Below are 25,645 nucleotides of genomic sequence, written 5' to 3'. Positions count from 1 at the left end.
GCTCAGGGCATGATCCCAGGGTCCGGGATCGAGTCCCACATCAGGTTCCTTGCAGGGAGCCTGCTTCTCCGTCTGCCTATGTCTCTGCCTCCCTCTGTGTCTCTCAAATAAATAAAATCTTAAAAAAAAAAAAAGGAAAGAATAAAGCATGTACATTCCAATAATACTTTTCAAGTACATCATGAAAAGGAGAATGATCACCAGGTTTTTACTTTGGGTGATTAGATGATGAACGTTATACAAGGCAGAAGAGGCCATAAAAAGTATGAGGAAATAAGCATATTTGTGAATTTAGGGTTCTTGTAAAGGTCCAAATTGATAAAGATCTTACAAAGATATCCAGAATGAAGTCTGAAGAGGGTTAGCCTGGTGATGTGATTTTGGAGCTCTTCAGACTCTAGAGGACAGTTGAAATCAAATGTGTAGATGAAGCCACCAAGGAGATGGCCTGTATAGTGAGGAGGACAGGGGATGGTGATGGAATCTTAAGGGAGCATTGACCATTCAACAAATAAAGAAACACTTCGAGAGATAAGGGACAGACCATCAATAAATACACAGGGTCGTAGAAGCCAATGGAATCAGTTTTCAAGAAGAAAAGAACCATCAACAGAGCCAGATGTGGCTTAGACTAATAGTAAAATAAGAATTGAATGATGTCCATTAGATTTTGCAGTTGGGATATCACTGCTGATTTGGAGATTTGCACAAGAACGGTGGGCTGAAGGCCAGGGGGCAGTAGGCTGAGGAGTGAGTGGGGGTGATGAAGTAAAGTCAGAGTCTAGATTACACTGTCAAGAAGTTACGTTAAAAAAAGTAGAAACAGACCCATAAATACAGAGAGCAAACTGATGGTTGCCAGAAGAGAGGGACAGGAGGATGGGCAAAATTGGTAAAGGGGAGAGAGAGGTACAGGCTTCCCATTATGAAATGAGTAAATCACAAGGATGAATGGTGTGGCGCAGGGAATATACTTGGTGATCGTATAATGGAGTTGTATGGTGACAGATGGCAGCAGCCTTTGTTCTGAGAACAGCATACCATATGCAAATGTTGAATCACTGTGTTGTACACCTGAAATTCATGTATTGTGTGTCAACTATACTCAAAGATGATTGATGATAGATGATAGATGATGGATAGATAGATGATAGATAGATAGATAGATAGATAGATAGATAGATAGATAGATAGATGATAGTTTAGTTCAAAAGAGAAAAGAGATTGTTCACTAGCCACAGAGTGATGCAGAGTCAGGGAGGATTCTCTTGAGTGGGTGAGATTTACATTTTGTCCTCAAAGTAAGAGGAAGGGAAAGAGGGGGGAGTTGAAACTCTCTTCAGGAAGGAATGACCAGTGAGACACAGTTGCAGAGGGTCAGGGAAACAGCCTAGGGAGAAGGGTGGTCCAGATCTAACCCTGAGCAGGTTGTCTTATTCTCTGAGCCAGAGGAAAGGGGAGAAGGATGAATGAGGTTCTCGGGGGTAGAAAGTTGAGGAAGACCATGACTGAGAAGCTCTATATTTCGGATAGAGGAAGAAACAAGTTTCTCTCAAGTGGGGTACAGCTTAGAGTAATTACAGAAAGGTCCAGGAGGTGAAACTGCCCAGGACAAGAACAGGGTTGGTGAATAGTGGTGAGGGCTCAGATGCATTTGTGTTGGCTCCAGCTTCACAGAGCTGAGCCGACTTTGTTCAGCCATCCTTGGCTTTGGTAGCCATAGACATAGATCAAGGGAGGTGTGGCTCTGACCCAAGAGCTAGAGAAAGGGGCAGAGCAGCTGTCCTTCAGGTGATCACTGAGGTTGGGCTGGACCAAAAAGGGGACCCAGAGCTGATGGAGCAGGAGAGTGAGACAGTCATGGGGCTGGGCCCACGCAGGGGAAGAGTGCACTCAGTGGAGATTACACAAAGTACAGGATGCTACAGGACCACAGGCTGGTCCATATAAAGAGGAGAACTTTGGAGGCGTTACTGATTATGAAACTGGCAAGCTAAGGTGTTGGATACTTTATTGGTCTAAACTGAGTTGGCTTGGAATTAGGGAAAGATTTGAACAAATGAACAAACAGAAGGTTGTCGGCACATGTCAGGGCTAAGGGGAGACAGAGAGACATGGAGCTTGTCTTTAAAATGGAAATGTTTATTGTTTTTTCTTTTTAAAAGAGAAATAGGGATCCCTGGGTGGCGCAGCGGTTTAGCGCCTGCCTTTGGCCCAGGGCGTGGTCCTGGAGACCCGGGATCGAATCCCACGTCGGGCTCCCGGTGCATGGAGCCTGCTTCTCCCTCTGCCTGTGTCTCTGCCTCTCTCTCTCTCTCTGTGTGTGTGTGACTATCATAAATAAAAAAAAATTCAAGAGATCATTATCACAACCATTTAAAAAAAAAAGAAAAAAAAAGAAAAAATAAAAGAGAAATAAGTGGCAGTTCTGGAAGTGACATTGTGTATGTTGGGGGTGCTGACCCCACCTCCTAAACCGAATGGGCAAATTGTGGTAGAAAATACATGGTAGGACTTCTGGAGAAGCTGTGGCCTTAGGAAGAATTAAGGTTTAGTTAAGGCAAAAGGCTGGCTATGAATTTAGGGTAGAGGCTGAGCCTCTGGGAGAAACTGTTGGCCTGATGGAGGAGTCCAAGGGCCAGAGAAGCTGGGTGCTTGGTCAGGAAGAGTAGGGGGAAGTTTGCATAACCAGAGCAGAAGCTCATTTAAGGGGCAGTTTCCAAAGAAGAGGGATTCTAGCAGCATTTGGGGACTGATGGGTTGCTCAAGCCTCTGAACTGGAATTTTGTTGGAAAGTTGACTCTCAGCGCCCATGTGAGCTGAGGCCCAGCTGGAGTGGTGCCCGTGTGGTGAGGATAGCCTGTGGTGGAGGTCAGTGTGTCCACATCTTCGGAGGCCCTGGTGGTGGGAGAACTCATTTTAGGCAGGGGCAGGACCCAGGAAAGCATCCTCTGTAGGTGCCCAACCCAGGAGACCTGCATTTTTTTTCAAGTATCCTATCAGGTTATGTCTGTATTACAGAACAAAGTAATGATCAGGTTAATATAAATGTTCTTTGTAGCCTAGTAAATCTCTTTCCCCGAACTAACTTATTTTCTTTCTTTTTATCCACACGACTATTATTTCTACAGGACTTACTGGCCAGACTTGGATGGGAAAATAAGAGAAGCATTAGTTTTGCGAAGTGTTAAAGTGCGACTCCTTATAAGCTTCTGGAAGGAAACTGACCCCCTTACATTTAACTTTATTTCATCTCTTAAAGCTATTTGCACTGAAATAGCCAACTGCAGTTTGAAAGTTGTAAGTATGATGTTGACTTAAGAATTATTAAATAAAAGGGGCTGATTTCCTCTGCTCATCTGTGAAAGCTATAAACCCATGCATTCAAGTGAACTGGCATTTAAGAACCAGGCTAACAATCTCTGATTGTGAGAAAATATTTCAAAAGTAAAATAAGTCATTTTTAAAGAGAAACACACAAGAAAAGGAGCCTGGAACCCACATTTCCTGGTGCCCTCCCAGCTATGCCCTGTTTTCACACACTGCCTGTTGGGTCCTCTCCACTTGAACTGCCTCATTCACCTGCCATTCCTATTTCTAAGCCTGTGACCAACAGAGCAGTGGCACCTGAACCTTCACAGCATCCCCCAGCCCCAAAGACCCCCCAGCCTGGGCTACTGTACTTGCTTCAGGTCCCTTGGGCCACATGCTAATCCACATACTTTGAGGGAGGCAAGATTGGGACTGGGTAGTAGTGTGATAATTCCTTAGCCAATCTTTGATTCTCCTCAGGTCCTCACATGTGATGCCCTCTTTGTCCTCTCTGGGCCTTTGTACATGCTGTTTCCTCTACCTACAACACTCTTCTCCTCCATGCCTTTTCTGACTAACGCCTACCAGTCCCTTAGGTACCTTTTCCAACCTCCACAGCAATCGTTCAGGAAATGTATCCTGAGACCCTCCTGTATGCCAGGCACCCTTCTAAATGATGGGTCTGTTCTTCATGCAGTATTTAAGGACCCAGAATGACAGCGGCACCACCATCAACCTGAGACATAGCTTCCGAGATAGTCCCAAGCCTCCGTTTCTCAAGGCCAATCAGAAGGAGAGAGAGACTGGAGGACTGCCCAGAAGGCATTTATGGGGTGGACCTGGAGTGAATATCCCTTTAGCCTTTATTCTGCTGCTCAGATGTCACTCACCTGGCCACACCTAATGACAGGGGTGGCATTAGTGCAATCAGAAAGGCAGCTGTGCTCCCAAAAAGACAAAACAACAGTTTTGTGGATCATCAGTCTGCAGTTCTGGGCACCCACACAGAGAACCCTCATCCCCCACAGGTACTGCACAATGCAAATTTCTGGACCTCTAAGTATTATGCATTTCTGGACAGCAAATCTGGATGTGTCACCCCATAGTTAATAAACAGAAACTAAAAACGAAACAGCAATTTCCCATGAAATCCAAAGCCCAGATTGAAGTTATCTCCTCCCCATATAACAGGAACAGGAGAAATACAGTATAAACTCCCATTCAGAAAAGGGAGATGGGGACAGTCACAGCAGTCACTGGTCCAGGCAATTGTAAAATCCTTCTGGGCAGGTATAGTGAAGTCCTCATACCCCGGATCCTAAGGTTGTTCTTAGTATGAAGTGTTAAGAGTTTTTGGTCCCAGCTCATGGTTCCTCTGGCAATGCAACTTTCTCAAAAACGTAGTAAGCTTCTGATTTATTTGCTTCTAGTCATTTCCATTTAACAGTAACCACAGCCAAAGATTTTGTTTTACATAATTCCCAAACTTGACTAATTATGCTTCCTTGCCCATATGCTTCTGCCTCTGCCTCCCTTTCCCTCCTTCCTCCCCCTTTTCGCCCTTTGTACCTTCTGTCTCTCCCTTCCCTCTACCTCTTTCTCTACCCTCTCTCCTCTCTCATATTAATGGTGGCTTCATTCAGGTCATCAGATTTGGGTGGGAAGATTACACCAATTATGATTACTCCAGTTATCTGATCTTTGCTGTAGGATTGAGTCTTAACTGACCTCAGTCATTTAAAGCATTTGTCAAACTAAGTTTCTACTATTGGGCTCCTGGTACAATCAGTTTTTCTAGCTCTTTGAAATACCAAATTTCTAGTGTACCTGTTCTATTTCATATGTGCTTACAAGCCAGCAAATCCTTCTCTGGGTTTATCTCCTCTGACAACTTGCTAAAGGCACTAATAACAACCAACATAAGTTACAAACAATTTGTTTTCCCATCCCTTGCCCTGTAGCCAAAGTTTTAGGGGGTGCTTGGTCTTCCTTCCAAATTAATGCAGGCTATGGTTTTACCAAATATTTTGCTACTGCATGAGTCTCCGTTCATTCCATCCTTTAATACCAATTTTCTTGCTGCCTGCTGCCCATTGGGTAAACAATTGCTACATCTTTTATTAAGTTTTTATTGTTTCTATTATGGCAGCATCTCACTTCACATTGCCTAGATGTAGTAAGTGCTTAAAACTTCTTTTTTTAATGGAAGAATATCTTATATTCATGAATATAGACAAACAGGCGCTTTGTATATACTACTTAATATTCACAACTACACTATGAAGCTGGAACTTTTAATATTTTACAAACATAGAAAATGAAGCCTAAAGAGATTAAATAATTTCTCTCTAGGACACTAGTTAATAGAAGAGAAAGATTCAAATAAAAGTCTTTCTAACTCCTGATTCTAAGCTCTTAAACATCATACTGTATGGTCTCTGCATGCTGAACCTATAATTGAAGTTACAAAGGTTTTTTTTTTTTGTCTTTCCTATCTATATTCAAAAACATCTTATATTACATCTGTTCAAAAATTTGAGAAGCTACACATCTGACTTGTATATCTCTGAGGATCAACAAAAACTTCAGATAAAATGTTTTTTAACTCATTCGTAACATTAAATATTTTTAAAAGTTGAAATTATCAACAATTTAAATACATAAAAGTCTAGAATTTACTATAGATTTCAAGAAATTATGCTTCTCATATAGATTTCATTTTAATCTCCCTAGCATTTGGATAATATTGACAGAAAATAGAAATTTTTATCTCCATTTAACTGATTTTTATAAACTGAGGTAGCCATGCACATGTCTGAGTTTACAAACCAGTATTAGAAATAGAAACAGGTCTGTGAAGCCTATGGCTAACATTTTACTCAATGATGAAAAGTTGAAAGCTTTTCCTTTAAGATCAGAAACAAGACAAGAGTTCTAACTCTTATCATTCCTATCTGGCATAGTACTGGAAGTCCTAGCCAGAGCAATAAGGCAAAAAAAAAAAAAAAAAGAATTAAAAGTATCAGAATTGAAAAGGGAGAAGCAAAATTGTCTCTATTTTCAGATAACATGATTATATATATAGAAAATCCTAAATGCTCAACCAAAAGTTATATTTAATCAAAGAATTCAGTAAAGTTGCTGAGACAAAATTAAAGTACAAAAATCAATAGTGTTTCTACACACTAACAATGCAATTTATGAAAAAGAAATAAAGAAATAGATCCCATTATACTAGCATGAAAACAATAAAGTGCTTAGGAATATATTTAACTAAGGAGATAAACAATAAATAAGACATAAGACATTGATGAAAGAAATCAAAGACAATGCAAAAAAAAAAAAGGAAAGGTATCCCATGTTCATGGATTAGAAAAATTAATATTGTTAAAATGTCAACCAAAGCCATCTATAGATTCAATGCAGTGCTATCAAGATTCCGATGGCATTTTTACAGAAGTAGAAAAAACACTCATAAATTCATGTGGAATTTCAAAAAACCCTAAATAGCCAAAGACATCTTGAGAAAGAAGAACAAAGAAGGAAGTATCACACTTCCTGGTTTCAAGCTATACTATAAAGCTATGGTCATCAAATGTACTGGCATAAAAATGGACAAATAGACCAATGAAATAAACACAAGCAGATACAGCCAACTAATATTTAACAAGGGAGCCAAGAATACTCAATAGAAAAAAGATAATCTTGTCCATAAATGGCACTGGGATAACTGGATATTCACATGTAAAAGGATGAAATGGGATCCGTATCATACACCACTCACAAAAATTAACATAAAATGGATTAAAGACTTAAATGTAAGACCCAAAACCATGAAATTCCTAGAAGAAAACATAAGAGCAAAGTTTCTTGACATAGATTGGGGTAATAACTCCTTGGATATGACACCTAAAATATAAGCAACAAAATCAAAAAGAAAGTGAAAAGACAACCTATAGAAGGGGAAAAAATATTTGCAAACCATATATCGGGTAAGAGGTTAATATCCAAAATACATCAAGAATTCATACAACCAAGTAGAAAATAACCTAATTTTAAAAATGGGTAAAGGATCTGAATAGACATTTCTCCAAAGAAGATATACAAAAGGCCAATAGGTACATGAAAAGATGCTCAACATTGCTAGTCTTTAGAGAAATACAAATCAAAACCACTATGAGGTACCACGGCATCCTTGTTAGGAACAGACATCATCAAAATAGATGACAGATAATAAATGCTGGTGAGGATGTGGAGAAAAGGGAGCCCATGTGCACCACTGGTGGGAATGTAGATTGGTGAAGCCACTATGGAAAATCATATGGATAATCCTCAAAAAATTAAAAATAGAACTACCATATGATTCAACAATTCTATTTATGGGAATATATCCAAAGGAAAGTAAAACACTAACTCAAAAAAGTATCTGCACTTTCATGTTCATAGCAGCAATCTTCACAGTAGCCAAGACATAGAAACAACCTAAGTGCCTATTAATGCATCAATGTATAAAGAAATTGTGGTGTATCTATACAATGTAATATTATTCAACCATAAAAATGAAGAAATACTACCATTTTTTTTACAATGTGGATGTACCTAGAAATCATTATTCTAAGTGAAATAAGAAAGAGAAAGAAAGACAAATACTATATGATATCAATTATATGTGGAATCTAAAATTTTTTTTCTTTTTTTTTTTTTTTTTTTGGAATCTAAAATTAAAAAAAAAAAAAAAAAAACTCACAAAGTTAGAGAAAAAGAGATTAGGCTGGTGGTTACCAGAGGTGGAGAGTCAAGGTAGAGAGGACAAGGAATTGGAGGAAGGTGGTCAAAGAGTACAAACTTCCAGTTACAAGATAAGTACTAGGGATTTAACATACAACGTGATGACTACAACTAGCATTGCTACATGATATGTAGGAGAGTTGTTAAGATAAATCCTAAGAGTTCTCATCACAAGGAGAAATCTTTTTCTTTATTCTTTTTTCTTTTCTTTTTATTTTATCTATATGAGAAGATAATGTTAGCTAGATGTATTGTCATAATGTCACAATATGTAAACTAAACCATGATGCTATACAACTTAAATTTACACAGTGATAGATGTCAATTACTCCTCAATACAATGAGGGGGAGAGGGGAAGCCTATGATTATCACTATGGATCTATTTTCCACTCCAAATTTGCAAATGAATGTGATAACTAGGATTTGGATCTGGGCACCAACCTGGGTTTGGAATCAGATTATCAGGGATTAGAGGAAATATTGGTATGATCCCAGAAATCCAAGCAGGGACCCAGGAGAATAGTCAGTTTGTGTTCTACTTTTCCATTGACAAGAGAATGCTTGTTTCAGCTCAGGGATAGGGTTTTCCAGATAACTGAAGTGGCATATGGGGCAGCATGGAAAATCAAGTGAAGCATTGTATTCCTGATGTATAACAGGATGCTGGCACAAAGCATTCAAAATATATGTGTTGGACGAATGGATGGATGGATGGATGAAATCAAAAAAGAGGGAGCTGATGAAGAGTGTTCAGGAAAGATCTGTGAACCACTGAGTGGAGGGAGCAGGGAACATGGTGGATGTGGAATCATTTTAGCCATTTTCCCTAACGAACGTGTGCTGGAAAAGGGTGAAGAATCTTCCAGGTGAGGTCATTCACTCAGAATTCAGTATGCTTGCAGTTAGAGGAGCACCGCTGTTAGACTTACCAGGTATAGCAGTGTTCTAAAATACAGGTTTGGTTATGATTTAGATATGACAATCCAACAGATCAGGAGATGACAGCCATTGGAGAAAGACAGTTTGTTTTATTCACAGATCTAAAGAGAAGGGAGCTTGAGGAAAAGTCCCAGGGTCATCCTAGAGACAGAAGTGAGGGAAGCATGAACAAGGACTTTTGTTTTGGTTTACGAGGTCAAGGAAGAGGCAAGGCAGGGTAAGCCCTCTTAGGATTGGCAAGTTTGAATGATTTTGGTGAGATCTTGGGCCCAGGGGCTGTCCCTAGTTACCTGGTATGATTAGGGCAAGTGTATAGTGGCCCAGAGTGTGAAACCATAAAGGAGGTATTTCAGAGTATGGGCCATGGGTTGGGTTTACATATGAGAAGTGTCCTCACGGGCAAGTTATTTGCTATCTCCAGGAATTAGCCAGCCCTTGGAAGGGCAGTGCCTCCAGGCTCAGCAGTGCCCAGATGTCAAAGCATCAGAACACATAATAAGAACCCATGACTAATAGAAGCAGAAGCAGAAGCAAAGGGGAGAATGTCTGGAGCCTACCGCACATGGTGCATTTGCTCCCACCTCTTCTTGAAGGCATTGTCAGTTGAAATCTCTGTCATGAAATACTAAGTGCTTTCATTTAAGACTTGCAAGAAATTATAAGGAGAGTAGAATCCATCCTTTAATTCTCTACTTACTCAGCTCTATCTTTTCAAACACTCAGGGTCATATTACTTGAATAAACCAAACATTAATAATAGTTCAGTGTTGGACATTTCATGACACAGAGCTTCTAGTTCTCACTGAAATCAGGCCACGCATTTCTAAGTATCAAGATAAACCTCGATGGGAGCACAGCTTGTGGTCCCAACATCTAGATCACAGATGAGTGAGGAGCTTTCCCAAGACAAGTGGGCATAGGAACTTTTGCATGAAGCATGTCTTCTGGAGCCTGGGAGCAAGGCGGGGAATCTCTTCAGAGAAGTTGGCACCCACAGCCCTGACTTGGAGGGATTGTGTCCATGAGGAGACACTTGGGAAAGAGACTGCACTCACAAAGTTGGCCCTGTCAGCAGCTAGACTTCTTCTTTTTTTTTTTTTTATAAATTCATAAATCCCTTTTGAACAATCTTTGCTGTCACATACAGCACATTAGTGTCTTATAGTGTCAGTGATACAGTATGATTTCTTCTACCATTTTTGTCTCCCAGACAAAGCTCTTCCCCTCTTTGGGGCCATCTTCAACTTTCTAAAGCAGATGGGTTTCTGGAGAACCTCACGCAGTGATGCTATCCCCAACTTAAATGAGGGTATATATTTTATTCTTTTTCACATACATCTTGATTCCACAATAATATTTTCCTCAAAATTATTTGACTGCTCTTACCAGGTGGCAGGCAGCCTCATATCACAGGGTCTCCCAGATATATAACTATGACTTGAAAGTATTCACAGATAATCAAGAGTCCACAAAATGTGGCTATCTATGAACTCTCCAAATGACACAGACTTTGCAGGAGACAGGAACTGAGAAGGGGGACAAAGACAGCATGGCCTAACATCATGGTAATATGTCCCCAGGTAATACCTTCCTCTGCGATGTGCAATGGACAATTCTTGGGTGATAGATTTTGGCCTGCGCACCATTGACCTTAAGGGGTCTGCAAAAAAATCAGAATAGAATTTTCAGGGTTGCCAGGAACCTTGGTGATCATACCTAGTTTATCATTCCTTTCCCTCAGATGAAAGGGAAGACCAGCCCTCACTATCTCCCCAAGCCAAACTTGAACATTTATAGTTTTAAAACTGTAAATGATGTCTCCATTTCTAGATGGCATCTCATTTTTCTCTCTGCCTTTTCTACCCTTCAATCACACATGATCCCACAGCCATAAGATAGTCATTCCAGAAAGATTCCACACAGTTCTGGGTATGTTTAGCATTTTCCAATGTGGAGGAGACTCAAGACCTCACCACCTTTGATGGTGTGTCATCCTGTGAGCTCTATCACAGTTCAGGCTTCGTCTGAGCAGTTACCAGTTCCAACAGATTCTGGAAGCACCAGCTCACCTACCTCCACTGTCAGCTCCCTCTATTAACCACTACAGCCCAGGCCTAATCTACTTTTGGGGTCACATTAAAGTTGGAATTCAAGATTCCTGGTCTGCAATGGTGGGTTTTTTTTTTTTCCTTGCTTATTAGAAGAGCTTGTAGACCTTAGGTGTTGAGATGGAAAGCATCTGTTCCCTTGGCAAAATCTCTTTTGACCTTTGCAAATCCCCAGCTGAATCAGCTAGTCATTGGCACGGACCTTGCTGCTTTTTATAATGCACGCGACACAGAGGAATATTCATTCAATTCATTTGCATGCGTGACAGAAAGCACCTCAAATGCCAGTGCACCCCAATGAATGAGACAATGAGAATTAAAAAACCTTTGGCCCTCACCCTGTTGAAAGAATGAATTTTGTGTTCATTTTACAGCTTAAAAGTGTTAATTATAGACCTAGTTGAGCATGCTAATTATCTCTCTTGTTGCCCATATAGATTTGAGAACAAAAAAAAATAGCTTCATCTACATGAAGTAACAAGATTGGGGCTTTAATAACCCAGAATGAGGTTGGCTGTGGATATTTGGATAAGAAACCCTTTTGGGCTCTTGAACAAAACCCAAAATGTTCCCTATTCACCTGCTTTCTTAATTTATTGTTGTGTCTTACAGAAATTTTTCGATCTGGAAAGAGAGAATGTTTGTGCTACAAAAGAACAAAAGGACCACAGCTTCCCTAAATTAAATCGCAATAAGTACATGGTGACAGATGGCGCAGCTTATATTGGTAGGTATCAGGGCTGTCAGACTCCTAGAGGATCATGCAGGTCAGTGACAGTCCAGGTCCCACTGTGTTCTTTCATACACAGTATAACCTGGGGGCCTTGGAGGAAACAGGATAGGGAAGTCAAACAACTCCTTGAACTGAACATCTCCTCTAGAGCTTGGCTCAAGTAGGAGGACACCATAGGAGATGTTTTTAATAAGTGTTTTCAGAAATTCTTTGGTCCACTTGCCTAATGTTATAGATGAGGAGGTGAAGGGCTCATCAGAGGCGAGTCTCAGGGCTCAGTCAGCTAAGCATCTGCCTTGGGGTCAGGTCACAATCTCAGGATCCTGGGATAAGGCTGGCATCAGGCTCCATGTTCAGCAGGGAGTCTACTTGTCCCTCTCTGTCTACACCTCACTCCCCTGCTTGTGCTGTCTCTCTCACTCTCGCTCTCTCAAATAAATTAAAAAAAAAAAAAAAGGTGAATTCTGGGAGTTGAATGAGCACAGTGCCCCCCTCCCCCCACCACCATACCCAGCCAGCCTGTTGTGAATCACAGAAGGCCAACATGGTGGCAACTCAGCACCAGAAAGAGCACTGCCTGGACAACCATCTCACCTCTGTCATTTTATAAATGCCTACCCTTGGAGAGTTTACTTAAGCTCTCTAAACCTCAATTTCCTCATCTGTAAGATGGGGCTAATAATTGTTTCAACTTCGTTGGGTGAAATTTAAGTGGAATATATGCAAGGTACCTTGCACAATTAAAACCCCTGACACACAATAATACCATATTCATGTTAGCTGTTGTTTTTAAGGTAATAATGCTCCAGATGCAGAAATCACATCTACTGGTGAAATTATTTGCTAATGTGTCAGATCTGTTCTCCTTTCTTATGGTGTACATGAGTCCAGGGTAATCCCTTAACTCATACTATCAATGGCAGAGCAGAAATTATTATCTATAAAAGAAGGTACATAAACTACAGAACAGCAGCGTGGCTATTACAATGTACAGATGAAGTGGCAGTCTTTCAAAGCAGGAAAAAAAAGTGTGTGCAATGATGGAGCATGGAATATGTTTTTTCCCCCTCCAATTCAGTGAGTGAGTAAATTATGCCCTTTTTGCTTTGTAATTCACTTTATCTTATTTGAATTTCTAAGGGACCTTGCCAATATGGAGGGTGGCTTTTATCACCTGCAGCTTAAAAATAAGGAAACATGGACCATAAGAGTGGAAATGACTTAAACATACAAACATGAAGAGGAAGAGGGAGACCTAGAATCCATGGTACCCAGACCCCGCACCCTCACCCCACCACCTGGAACCAGAAAGAGACACTGCCATCAGAGAGCTAGTTACTCCATCCTGGCTCCATGGAAAGCTGTTCTTTTTCCATTTTGAGTAGCTATATATCATATTAGAGAATAGAATATTGGATTTTTTTAAATGTTTATTCTTCAAGTTGTCTTAGAATATGAGAATGTTATTTTACTCATGTTGTCCCTCTCAGTGGCTTAAAATGTCATTATTTGGACTTTCTCATATTCATTAGCTTATGGAGAGTAGAATGAAATTAGCTCCTCTTTAATCATGTGCCAAAAACAAACTCAAAATCATTTCATCAAAACTTGGAACTTTGGGCTCAATAATTGGGAAATATATGTGTGGGTCAGGTTTCAGGCACAGTTGGATTTAGGAACTCAGATCTGGATGTTTTATGTGGGATTTACTTAAAGCAAAGTGTCATATGTACATGGAGCAGTTGTACGGTGCCTATATCTAAAAGCTTTTTTAATGAATTAAATAAGTGTTTTGGAGTCACAAAAACTTCTATTTGAATTCAAGCATTGACCCTTATAAGCTGAAAGATGATGGAAAGTCATGTGATCTCTCTGAGCCTTTGTGTACCTCTGTTTTCTTATCTGGAAATTGGTAATAAAAACATCCACCCTTTGGTAGTAGTTGGAGGATTAAATGAGATAAAATATGGAAAGCTCCAAACACTGGCTCTCATCTGTCTCAATACTTAGTAAATATGGATTCCTGGCGCTCTCTCTTCTTCTTCCCATATAGTACATTTTTAAGATAGACTTTAGTTTTTTAGAACAGTTAGGTTCACAGCAAAACTGAGCAGAAAAAATTCTCACAATCCTCTGCCCCCTTACACACATACACACAACCTGCCCCATTATCAAACTCCCCAGCCAAAGTGGTACATTTCTTATGACTGGTGAACCTATGCTGATACATCAGTTATCACCAAAAGTCCATTGTTTACATTAGGGGGTCACTCTTGATTTACATCCTATGGGTCCTGACAAATGTATAATGATTTGAATGTACCATTATGGTATCATATAGAGTCATTTCATTGTCCTACCAATCCTCTGTGCTCCACCTATTCATCCTTCCCTCCCTGCTAATTCCTGGCAACCACTGATCCTTTTACTGTCTCCATAGTTTGGGCTTTTCCAAGATATCCTATAGTTGCAATTATATAGTGTATATCCTTTTCAGATTGGCTTCTTTCACTTAGCAATATGCATTTAAGCTTCTTCTGTATCTTCTGATGGCTTGATAGCTCATTTCTTTTTAGGACGGAATAATACTCCAATGTATGGATGGACCACAGTTTGTTTTATCCATTCACCTTCAGGATATCTTGGTTGCTTCCAAGTTTTGGCAATTATGAGTAAGGCTTCTATAAACACCCACATGCAAGTTTTTGTGTGGACGTATTTTCAAACCTACTGGGTTTGAAATCACACAAAGAGAGTGATTGCTGGATCATATGATAAGACTATGTTTAGTTTGATGAGAAACTGCCAAGCTGCCTTCCAAACTGGCTCTACCATTTTGAGTTCCCACCAGCAGTGAATGAGAGTTCCTGTTGCTCAATATCCTTGCCAGCATTTGGTGTTGTCAATGTTCCAGATTTTGGCCATTCTGATAGGTATGTAGTGCTGCCTCATTATTGTTTTAATCTGCATTTCCCTGATAATATGATATGGAGCATCTCTCTATATGCCTATTTGCCATCTGAATGTCTTATTTTTTAAGATTTTTAAAAAGATTTTTATTTATATATTCATGACAGACAGAGAGAGAGAGAGAGGCAGAGACACAGGCAGAGGGAGAAGCAGGCTCCAAGCAGGGAGCCCGACATGGGACTTGATCCCAGCTCTCCAGGATCACAGCCTGGGCCGAAGGTGGCGCCAAACCGCTGAGCCACCCGGGCTGCCCTTTTATAAAGATTTTTAAAATTTATTTATTCATGAGAGACAGACAGAGAGAGAGAGAGAGGCAGACACACAGGCAGAGGGAGAAGCAGGTTCCATGCAGGAAGCCCGATGCAGGACTCAATCCTGGGACTCCAGGATCATGACCTGAGCCAAAGGCAGATGCTCAACTGCTGAGCCACCCAGGTGTCCCTGAATATATTCTTTGATGAAGTGTCTTTGGCCCATTTTTTAACCAGGTTTTTCATTTTCTTATTGTTCAGGTTTAAGAGTTCTTTGTATATTTTGGATAGCAGTCTTCTATCAAATATGTCTTTTGCAAATATTTTCTCCCAGCCTGTGGCTTATCTCTTCATTCTTTGACAGTGTCTTTCACAGAGTAAACATTTTAAATTCTAACAAAATCAATGATTCCTTTCCTGGGTCATGCCTTTGGTGTTGTGTCTAAAAAGTCATCACCAACCCCAACTTTAACTGGATTTTATTATTTATTATTTTCTAGGCATTTACATTTAGGTCTATGATCTATTTAGATTTAATTTTTGTAAAAGGTGTAGGGTCTGTGTCTAGATTGACTTTTTGGCAGGTGGAAGTCCAATTATTCCAGTACCACTCTTGAAAAGACTAGTTTTGCTTCCCTGTATTGCCTTTGCCCCTCTTGGGATCAGTTGACTGTATTTATGTGGGTCTATTTCTGGCTCTCTATTATAATGCATTTTAAATGAGTTCATTTTACACACAGCATTTCAGCAAAACATTAATTCCCCAGAGCGAAGCATAGTTCTTGTATAAAAATATTTAAAGAGCATCCAGAGGGAAAATTCATTGATAATTTAAATAATTATCAGCATGTTCTGGAAATCTCTTAAGTCGTCACTCAGACACCTGCTGAGAATGCTGAATTAAGAAAAATCTACACTAGACCTTGCATGGAATTATAGTTCATTAAATCTTCACAAGACTTACAGAAGATCCCCCAAACAGTATCATCTGTCTAATTTTGAATTCTCTGGAGTACATTTGAATCTGACTTGGCAAATTTGTCCAGAAGATGGTTTGAATTGTTTGAGGGCTGACAAGGGGATGGTAGGTTAATTGGAGGCACTCAGAAGGCTCACTGAGACACATATATCTTCCCAGTGAGCTTGTGTGTACCCCCACCATGGTTCCTGGGGATGGCACCACATTCTCCTGCCACCTGGACCTAAACATGAATTTGGAAAACTGAAATGGCAGTCTCAGTACCAGGTGAAACAAACACAATTGAGAAAACACTGAAGCAGGTACATTATTCTGAAGTTGAGCCAACCCATGAGAAAGTAAAAGGTGGAAAAATATAATCACACTGGTGGAGGAATGACTCTGTCGGCCTAGTGCTATAATTCCTGAGAAGAACCTAATTAAAGCTTTGGAGAATCAAAGATACAGTATCTTGGCTCCATCCACTGTATTGAAGGGAAAACTGAATCTCACAGAATAAGGCTCCAAAATCTGGTCACTTCTCTCCCCTTATCTTTCCCTCTCCTCACACTGACTCCAAAGCGAATTTCCACATCTGTGTCCTTTAGGGAGTGTGGTCTACAGAGGAGTGGAGGTGTGGCCTGATGCTCCAGTCCTGGTGGCTGATGCTGAAGTCTTGGGGAAAATGCACAGTTGGTACCATGCAGGTCTTTAGGATCAGAGGTGACATGGAACAGAAGTTAAGCATGGGCTGTGGGGTCAGACCTGACTGAAACTCAGCTCTGATATATTTTCACTCCTGTCTTGGACAAGTTACCTAACCTTTCTGTGCCATAATTTCCCCTTCAGTATAATGGAGTATTATCACCTCATATGATTGTGGTGAATATTGAAAGAGATAATGTAATGAAATAATTCACTGCCTGGCATTCAGCTGTAGGAATGAGAATTTAGTGTCTTATCCACAGGTCCTCGAAAGGTGTACAAGAACACAGGAGTCTCCTGTTGATGGGATGACTCAGAAGTGCTACCTGCCAGTGGGCTCCAAAATAATTCTTAACTTGCAGTAGCTACTACTCCCCAGTTTAAGAAGTCCAAGCCTGCATGTACCTGGTACTGAGCATTGCACAAAGCTGCAGCCTCTGAGCATGGCTATGTGTCTGAGAGCACGTGATCAGAAACATAGCACTGGCAAAGAGACTCCAATGCAATATCACGAACCGTTTTGTGGACAGTTCACTCACTTCTAGCAGTAAACTTCGTCCAAAGTTATGTCTATCATGAAGCCATCAGGGGTATCTGTGTGGTGTTTGGGGGCATGACGGGAGACAGTATGAAATGGAGGACAGAGAGAGAGAAGAGTTCATTCTCTATGCTAATAATATCTGATTGAGGGACTTGGTATTAGACCCTGAGGAATAAACTCAAGGAGTACAATGAGAGACAAGGAACCACTTGCACTATTCCAGGTCATGCTGTATAGAAAGGGAAGTTGATACATGTGGGCTCCAGAGAGCAGCGGAGGGCCCAAGGATGAGCACTATGAAGCTCTCTGTGGATGTTTTTCCCCCCCGCACAGATGGTGCAGGGCCTTAGGTCAAGGATGTGTCTTATTCAGCAAATATTCCCACAGTGACGGCTGAAGAGCCGCTGAGGGACTGGAAATCAAGCTCTACACTTAAAAAGCCTTTGGTTTTCTTTATGAAACCAGCTCTGAACCAAAGAGGAGCATAAAACTGGGAGCTTAGGCCAGACCCAGGCAGGTGGTAATTTATGAAATCATTTTGTCAGTCTGGATGCGGCTAAATTTTTTTTAGTAAGAACACTGCTTCGTTTATGGTATTATAGGTAGTTCGTCGAGACCTGGGTCCACTCTAGGTCAAACCTGTTCACCTCTTTGAGCCTTCAGCGTCTCATCTGTGAAGTGGGTGTAAATCCTGCCAACCATGAGAGATAATGGATACAAATGCCAAGCCTAGCACTTTGCTTGTAGTAGGCACTTAATAAAGGACAGTTTCTCTCCCCACTAACACCCTTATATCCCAACTTCATCCCTAATTCTTCCCTCTCAGGCTCCAAGATCCTGATCATATGTTTGTCCACAGCCCTTAATGGGTGTGGCTCTCTAATTCCCTAATTGATAAGTTTCTGTACTTTTCTCACTATGCAACAAAATGCTTTCCTGACTCATCTAGCCAGAGTTAGAAATTCTTTTCCCTTGCCCTCCGGCATTGTATGCATACATCTCTTGGTATTGTAATCATGGTATTTCCTTCCTGGACTCCTTGGAGTCAGGGACTGCCATTTTCTGGTGTAGATCATGGCCCCATATACCTACCTAGTAGATGTTAGACACTCAGTAAATGTGCATTAAATGAAGGACAAAAAGATCAAAGAAATATATGGTACTGAACCATTCTGAGAAGAAACTTTGTTCTTCCACTAGGACATTCTTCCCAATGGATGCCAAGATAGGAGATTTGTGTGGGACTTTGGGGTACTCTCTCCTTTTACCTACTCCTGCCTTGAAGATGGGCTACTCGTGAGTGACATACAGTTAGCCCCTTCTGGGACAGATTCCAGCCTTTACTACCTGCTAGGGCTGAACCGTGTCCCCCCAAAATTCGTAGGTTAGAAGTCCTTACTCCCAGTACCTCAGAATATGACCCTATTTGGAGTCAGGGTCTATTCAGAGGTAATCAAGTTAGAATGAGGTCATCAGTGTGAGCTCTGATCCAATTTGACTGGTGCCCTTATAAACACGGGGAATTTGGATACAGAGACAGACATGCATAGAGGGAAGAGCATGTGAAAAGACACAGGGAGAAGCTGACCAGGGGAATGGCCTGGAACAGATTCCCCATTTCTGCCCTCAGAAGGAACTAACCCTGCCAACACATGGATTTTGGACTTCTAGCCTCCAGAACTATGAGACAATAGATTTCTCTTATTTAAGCCACTCAGTCTGTGGGACTTGGTTGCAGCAGTCCTAGCAAACCAATACACTACCTAACACCAAGCAGCTGTTCTGGGGAGCCTAGTATCATAGAACTGCCTTGATTTCTGGGCTAAGGAGCCAGATCCTGGAACCGAGATGACTTACAGCCCAAGCAAGGAAAGGTTGGTGTATTCAGATAAGAACTGATCCTCCTTCTCTGATTTCAGGCTTGTAAGCATTGTAACTAGAATCCCTCCCTCATTTGTACATATGAATCAGACGTTGTCTCTTTGAGAAGGTAGTAATTGTTCACAGGATTTTTAAGTGTACCCCTATATATTTTAAATGTTGCTGTTTTTAGTGTGTCTTGTGAATGTCAATAAGAAATAACATTTACCAAAAAAACCCAGCAGATTCCTTGTTTTGAGTTTCAAGTTGAGCAAATCTGAAGAAAATGCCAAAATAATATGCAAATATTAATATGCCATATGTAAAGCCTCTTGGATTTTTTTTTTCCTGAGCTGTCAACACAATTCAATCTCCCTGTCATTTTATTTTTTTTAATGGAGTCTGCTCAGTGTTTCATTAAATGGGGACTATTCCCCCATGGATTTTAACTCGGCACCATTCTCTCCTTTGTTTGTTTGCAGGCAATTTTGACTGGGTAGGGAATGATTTTACCCAGAACGCTGGCACAGGCCTTGTTATCAACCAAGCAGATGTGAGGAACAACAGGAGCATCATCAAGCAGCTTAAAGATGTGTTTGAGAGGGACTGGTACTCCCCCTATGCCAGGACCTTGCAGCCTACCAAACAGCCCAACTGCTCCAGCCTGTTCAGACTCAAACCCCCCAACAACAAAACTGCCACGTACAGCGCCAGCGCGAAGGACCCCGCCAGCGTATAACATGAAGGAAAAACTGACAGGACAGCTTGTCTTTCCTATTTATATATAAAGGACTTGAGGAGAGAAAAACAATTTAATATGTCTTTTTTAGGGAAAAAGCACACTTACAAAAAATATTCTCCGAACGCCATGTAATATCTTATCTCACAGTATCTTAGCGGCGTGTACGCTCAGTTTAGGACTTTTGTATTTGTTACTCCTGACAGAGAATGTCATTTCAGCTTGGAAGTTAGTTTTTATGTTTGCATACAAATTTTAAGACTTTGATGCCTCTTCCTTCCTAGTTTTAGAACTTTTCCTGCCAACTCACCTGGTTGGTTCTTAACAAAGCTTAGCATGAGGTAAACGCTTTCACACCCTTCTGAGAACTGCTTCTTAGAGAGGTGAGTAAGGCTTTCACCGCAGCCAAGGGACTGATCAAGCCAAGTATTTACCCCGTAAACCGTCTCCAAGACCTCTGCAGTCCTCTGAGCATGAACAGCTGACATCTCATGCCAACCTCAGCACTCTTGAAAACCACCCTTTTACCTCCTTGCTCATTATCTCTGGATACCGTACCTTTTACTTGGTACATTTTCTCTTCTCAGAGAATGTTCTTTTTTAGCATCAGCATCCCTCTGTTCACCTCCATGCTAATTCTAAGTATGGTGACGTCTTTTGAAAATATATGAATTCCTCAGAATGGATTACAAGTGGAAATAGCAGTCTTTAATTTTCACCATTCAACTGCATTTCCCCCTCAAATTAATAGTTTAAAACCACAGCCAGCAATATGTATCTTTTGTCTCAAGCTCAGATAAATTAGGTAGCTACCTGCAAATATCCAGCAAGCTATAGGTCTGCATTATGAGAATAAAGTAGTTTTTCACATTTTTGTTTAGCTTATGGTATTATAAAGGAAAGATCTCTATGCATCTGTGGATTTTAATTTCTTTAGAATCATTCATTATGCTGTTAAGGGTATGCCAGCAAACCTTTATAGAGCTATTTAATATACCAAATGCTTTTCAGAGAAATGCAATTTAAATACTGTGCTTAACATATTTTACTAAGAAACAAAAATATTGGATTATTGTTCTATAATGTCGTTGTGTGTTGCTGTTTTATATCTATACAATATATAACCCTATATTAATGGAGACCGTTGCCACCCTAGAAACAGGCATGGCCTCCTTAGAGCCCAGAGCAGGAGGCCATCAGGATGCCAGTCTTTAGGTTGCTCCTGACCCCCTCGGGCCTGGAATAGAGTCCTGCACTCTTTGGCCTCGGGTTTCTATTGGTAATGTAGGGACAGTAATACTCACCTACCTCGCGTAGATGTTGTCACGGTAGGAAATATTTATAACTTGTTTTGAAATCAAAAGAACCTATATAAATGCTAAGCATTGTGATGTATAATCTTTTTCTTGAACTAATCTTTGTGGTATCCTGAAATAATCAATACCAGGTTCTTCCAGAGAACCTACAAGGGAAAACAAATGCACAGCTTCCAGCTGCAAATGTGGGTGAACACAGTAACTCAGAAACCGTGCTAGAGATCAGGATTGTCATCATTTTGATGGAACATTTCGTTGGGTCACTTTGACATAAGTAACATCCATATAAAATGAGACATTGTGCCAGGAATTGTTCTTTAGGACCAGCATAAATATGTGTTTTCAGAACAAAGAAAAGCAATCTCAATTATAATTTTTTACATCTAGAGACTTATTTCTACTCTGCCAAGCTGAGTGATGGAAGGAGCTATGAATCTCATCCAGTGGGTTTGACTTGTGTAGAAAGGCCATTGTTGGTCAGCTAGCAGTCACATAGCTTCTTTCTTGCTGCTTCCAAGATAGGCTTTACTGGATATATGGCCCATCAGTGAAGACAGCAGGAAGGATTGGGAGATTCCTAATGGAATTATTCACCAACACTGGCCAGGCCCTGAGACTCTAAATATTTACCATATATCCCTAGTCCTTATTTGAGTAGGGGGGTGTTTCTGTCAATCATTTTAGTAAGGGTTGCTTTGGAAATGATTTTAAAAAGAAAGAAAACAAAAGAACAAGCAAAGACAAGGTGTGGAGACAAACAAACATCCTGAGTTCAATCCTGGGCAAAGAAGAGCAACCAGGGCTAGGTTTGAAAGGACGTCTGAAGGGGAGAGCACTGTTGTCTCCTGGACTGTATGTCATAGCCATGGGACAGGCATTGGCTTGGTGTAATGGGGCCCCTTTCACTGTCCCTTGCTTTTGCATGTGATAGGAGAGAACTGTGTCCTCTATCAAATGATGGCCTTTACCAGTTCGCTTTGAGACCATCAATAAGGTGGCACCAGGAACTGTGTCCAGGACTTCGTGCCACCAGCACCACCAGCAGCAGAGCCCTCCCTGACCCAGCGCCCCACCTCTTCAGCCAGGCCACTGACTTCAGGAGGCAATGCTGGCCTCCAGATAGCCAGGAAAACAGCCCCGCACAGAGAGTGTCTTAAACGGGCCCAGGTCTCCTAAGAGAGCATTTAATTCGGCAGACCTTTCTTTTGCATTTGGATGCTTTATCTACTCCTCTAGGAGTGGCCTTCCTCTTTTCTGACTCCGTGTCTTTGCTACATAGACAAACAACTTCCATTCCCCCTTGAATTATTTCCCAAGAGAGATAAAAGGCAAAATAAAAACAATTTGAGACAATCTAATGATGTCCTTGGAGCAATTAGGAGCAAGAGGCTAACTGCTAACTTCCACTGTTTTCTCCATAAATATTCCAGGAGTTATTTCCCAAAGGGGAATATGAAAATGAATGCAAACACAATTCAAGACCATAGTTTAGATTTCTGTGCCACTTACATTAACCAAGTGCCTTATTTATTCTCAAACATTGATTTTTAAATGGTGATTCACTCTACGAGAATACTTCTGCTTACTGTGGGGTCCAGTAAGACCTTCTGATGGGCCGTCCAGTCAAAAATATGCATGAAACAGCTTTTGTGTAGCCTGCTGTCCTCCCAAGCCACATAGCACTGAGCACCCCCAAATCAAGTCATTGACACACACTGTCAAACATTAACACTGTTGGCCCCCTCTGCACTGCCACTGGCTACCAGTGTATCAGCTAAGTAAATCACAGCTTATCAAGCCACCGGAGAGGAAGTGGAACGTTCTGGATGATATCCATGCTCTCTGAATGCCATGCTTTGGATACCTGATAATGATAGAAGCGAGGCACACTGAAAATGTCCCCACTGTCTTTAAAGGACCTCAAAATAGATGTTCATGGATTTCCACAGTGTCGTGGCACATAGCATGAAAACTCGTGTCTAAAAGTCAAAGCAGACCCAGTAAAAAAAAACAAAAGAGCTGTGGAAAACTGTACATCAGTGTAGCTCTGGGCACCTTTCTCTACGCAGGCTGTTCCTGTGCTCTGGTGTGTCTCACTGCTGAACTGGTTCTCAGTGAGATGGGTCTGATCACATTGTTGGTTGATCTTACCCTTTTAAAACTGTGTTTTGTTACTGCAGTTACTGATTTGTTCAAAGTGCCTCGCTGAACCTGGGACCGACAGAAGCTCATTTCCCACCAGCCTGTGGCTATTCTCAAGTGACTTTGATTCATTCTGTTTGTTTTTAGAAGATTTTATTGAACTAAATTCCAGGGGAAAACAAAATAAAGAGACTATAAGAATTTCTTGATAAGATCAGACCCAGGGTCCGTCTGTCTCAGGAATTCTATCCCAGAATCTGCCTTTTTTTCATATGTATAATCACTTGTGTGAGTTTCTCTGTCCAAAATTCATTCTATTATCTTTAACATTTAAGGGTTGTAAAGAGCTGCCTTCACTTGCAATGGGACAATTCTCTTCTGAAATGATAGACACTTTGCTATTGGTTGTGCAGATGCAGTCCCTAATGAACAGCCCCATACATTGTGGACAAATGTTCGATTCTTTGGATTTCTGTACTTACTCTCAATGACTGGTGCACTTTATTATAAGCCTTTTGAAGGGGGAAATTCATATAATAATGTCCATTTGGCCTACAGTAGATTGGATAAATGAACCCATATTCAGCATTTTTCCACTTGCTGTGATTTAGCTTTTTCTTTTTCTTTTATATGCTGGTAACCAAATAGCTATTCATCATTTTTACCTTATTGATTTAAATTGCTGGAGACATTTTAATAGCCCTGAAGTCAACTCCAGTTCATTGCCTGCCTTTCCTGTTTGAGAGACTTCCCATCCAGTGGCTGAATTATGAAGATACTGCTTTTTATGGTGACTAGATAGGCATTCTTCAGAAGCTTCTTGAAATAGCAAAAACTGAATTTTTTTTTTTATTTTTGACCCATCAGCAATCTTGTACTTACAGAGTTCTAAAAAAGGTCACTGATCACTTCTGCTTCTTTTGGCAATTCCCTGAAAAGAAATGAGAGATTTAATAGGCTATTCCGCATTTTCTTCTGTTACGTTCAACTACTAAACTCTGACTCTGTTACAAAGGATATCTTGGATTTTTCATGTTTCTTTATGTAAACAGGATAAAGTTGTACCTGGACATATCTATACTATTAACCTTAAGATCCCTAAATAAATTGGTATGACAAAGGGCTGAATTTGGGGGCATCATTAAAATTCTCAAACCTTTCATATAACCAAATGCTCGATTTTTTCAAAAGTAAACATTATATGGTTTTTTTGTTCCGTGAAATGAGGCTTTATTTTTCTCTTCAGCTTCCAGACCATACACTCTGGCTCAGTGACAGAAAAAGAGTATGAGCTCAGCTGCCTCATGCACTTACCCACCACATTCTATTATTCCCAGGCTTCAACCTATAATCAAATACACCTGGTGTCTGCTCAACAGACTCAAATTGAATCTCAGATCTAGAGGATTCCTTGAAAGCCATCCAAATCAACCACTCCAAATGTACAAATTCCCTTCCTATTTGGCCACTCAGAAGTTGAGGACCTCCTCGAGCCACCACATCAGGAGTGGTGACTACAGTCCCTTTCCACAAGACCCACACAGAGTACAGTTTTGTTGATTTGCTAGAGTAACTTGGATTTGAGACATCTTTTCTCTGAAAGAATGTCCATGGTGGGTACCCTTTTTATACAGGGATGAAATCTGAAGAGGCATACTTCTTAATAGCTGTCATTTGAGAGCTTAACAAAGGCTTAACAAAGCCAATTTGATTAATCTACAGTAGTCAATTATAATTTGATTTTATCAGCTGCTTCTGAATCCTGGAATTTCAGGTTTAAAAAAAATGGCCTAACAATCTAATGGGAGACAATGGTGTGCAAGGAGTCCAATTAAATTATAGTAAGAGCAAAGATTATCTATGATTTATTTTTATTTCATAGAATAATTAGGAAAAAATTTCTCCTTTTACAAAGTGGATATCTGGCTAGCAAATCCATTCCTTCTGGCCCCAGACGTTAAAAAATTGTTAATTCCTTTATGGACTCTACTATCTTCCATGGGTGAAAAAAATCTTAGGAATGGTTGAGAAATACTGAGATCCTTGTAAGACACAAACATGGAAAAATCTGGTTTCTAATTTAAAGTTTCCCAACATAAGTATACAACAGATCTTGGGAGTACAACCTCAAATTCCAGGATTAAAAATATTGAAATTATCTGTGACTTTCCAGTATTACAGAGGAAGATCTTTAAAGACATCTCAGAAAATATGACCCAACAACATTCATGTGATTCAGAGCTTAATCTACAATTTCACTTATTTTTGCTTAGAAGTGGAAA

The 25,645-nt window shown here is 40.5% G+C and overlaps 1 protein-coding gene across 6 annotated transcripts in view; it reads left to right on the top strand.

The window, feature by feature from the left end:
• The window catches only part of PLD5 (phospholipase D family member 5), a 414,584-nt gene extending 390,054 nt beyond the window's left edge, over positions 1-24,530 (top strand). For 4 of the 6 annotated variants that reach the window (XM_038542689.1, XM_038542692.1, XM_038542693.1 and 1 more), the window contains 3 exons: positions 3,132-3,300; positions 11,761-11,875; positions 19,649-24,530. In XM_038542689.1, the coding sequence (XP_038398617.1) occupies positions 3,132-3,300; positions 11,761-11,875; positions 19,649-19,905 (541 nt within the window). In that variant the 3' untranslated portion in view covers positions 19,906-24,530. Of the gene's footprint in view, positions 1-3,131; positions 3,301-11,760; positions 11,876-13,021; positions 13,795-19,648 lie in introns of those variants that run through there. The other 2 variants (XM_038542690.1, XM_038542691.1) reach the window with 2 other exon arrangements.
• The last annotated feature ends 1,115 nt before the right edge of the window (positions 24,531-25,645 follow it).

Source organism: Canis lupus, chromosome 7 (assembly GCF_011100685.1).
Source record: "Canis lupus familiaris isolate Mischka breed German Shepherd chromosome 7, alternate assembly UU_Cfam_GSD_1.0, whole genome shotgun sequence".
In the NCBI taxonomy this organism is placed as follows: Eukaryota; Metazoa; Chordata; class Mammalia; order Carnivora; family Canidae; genus Canis; species Canis lupus.
Note: the sequence above shows the minus strand (reverse complement) of the source record. Positions and strands in the feature narration are given on the sequence as shown.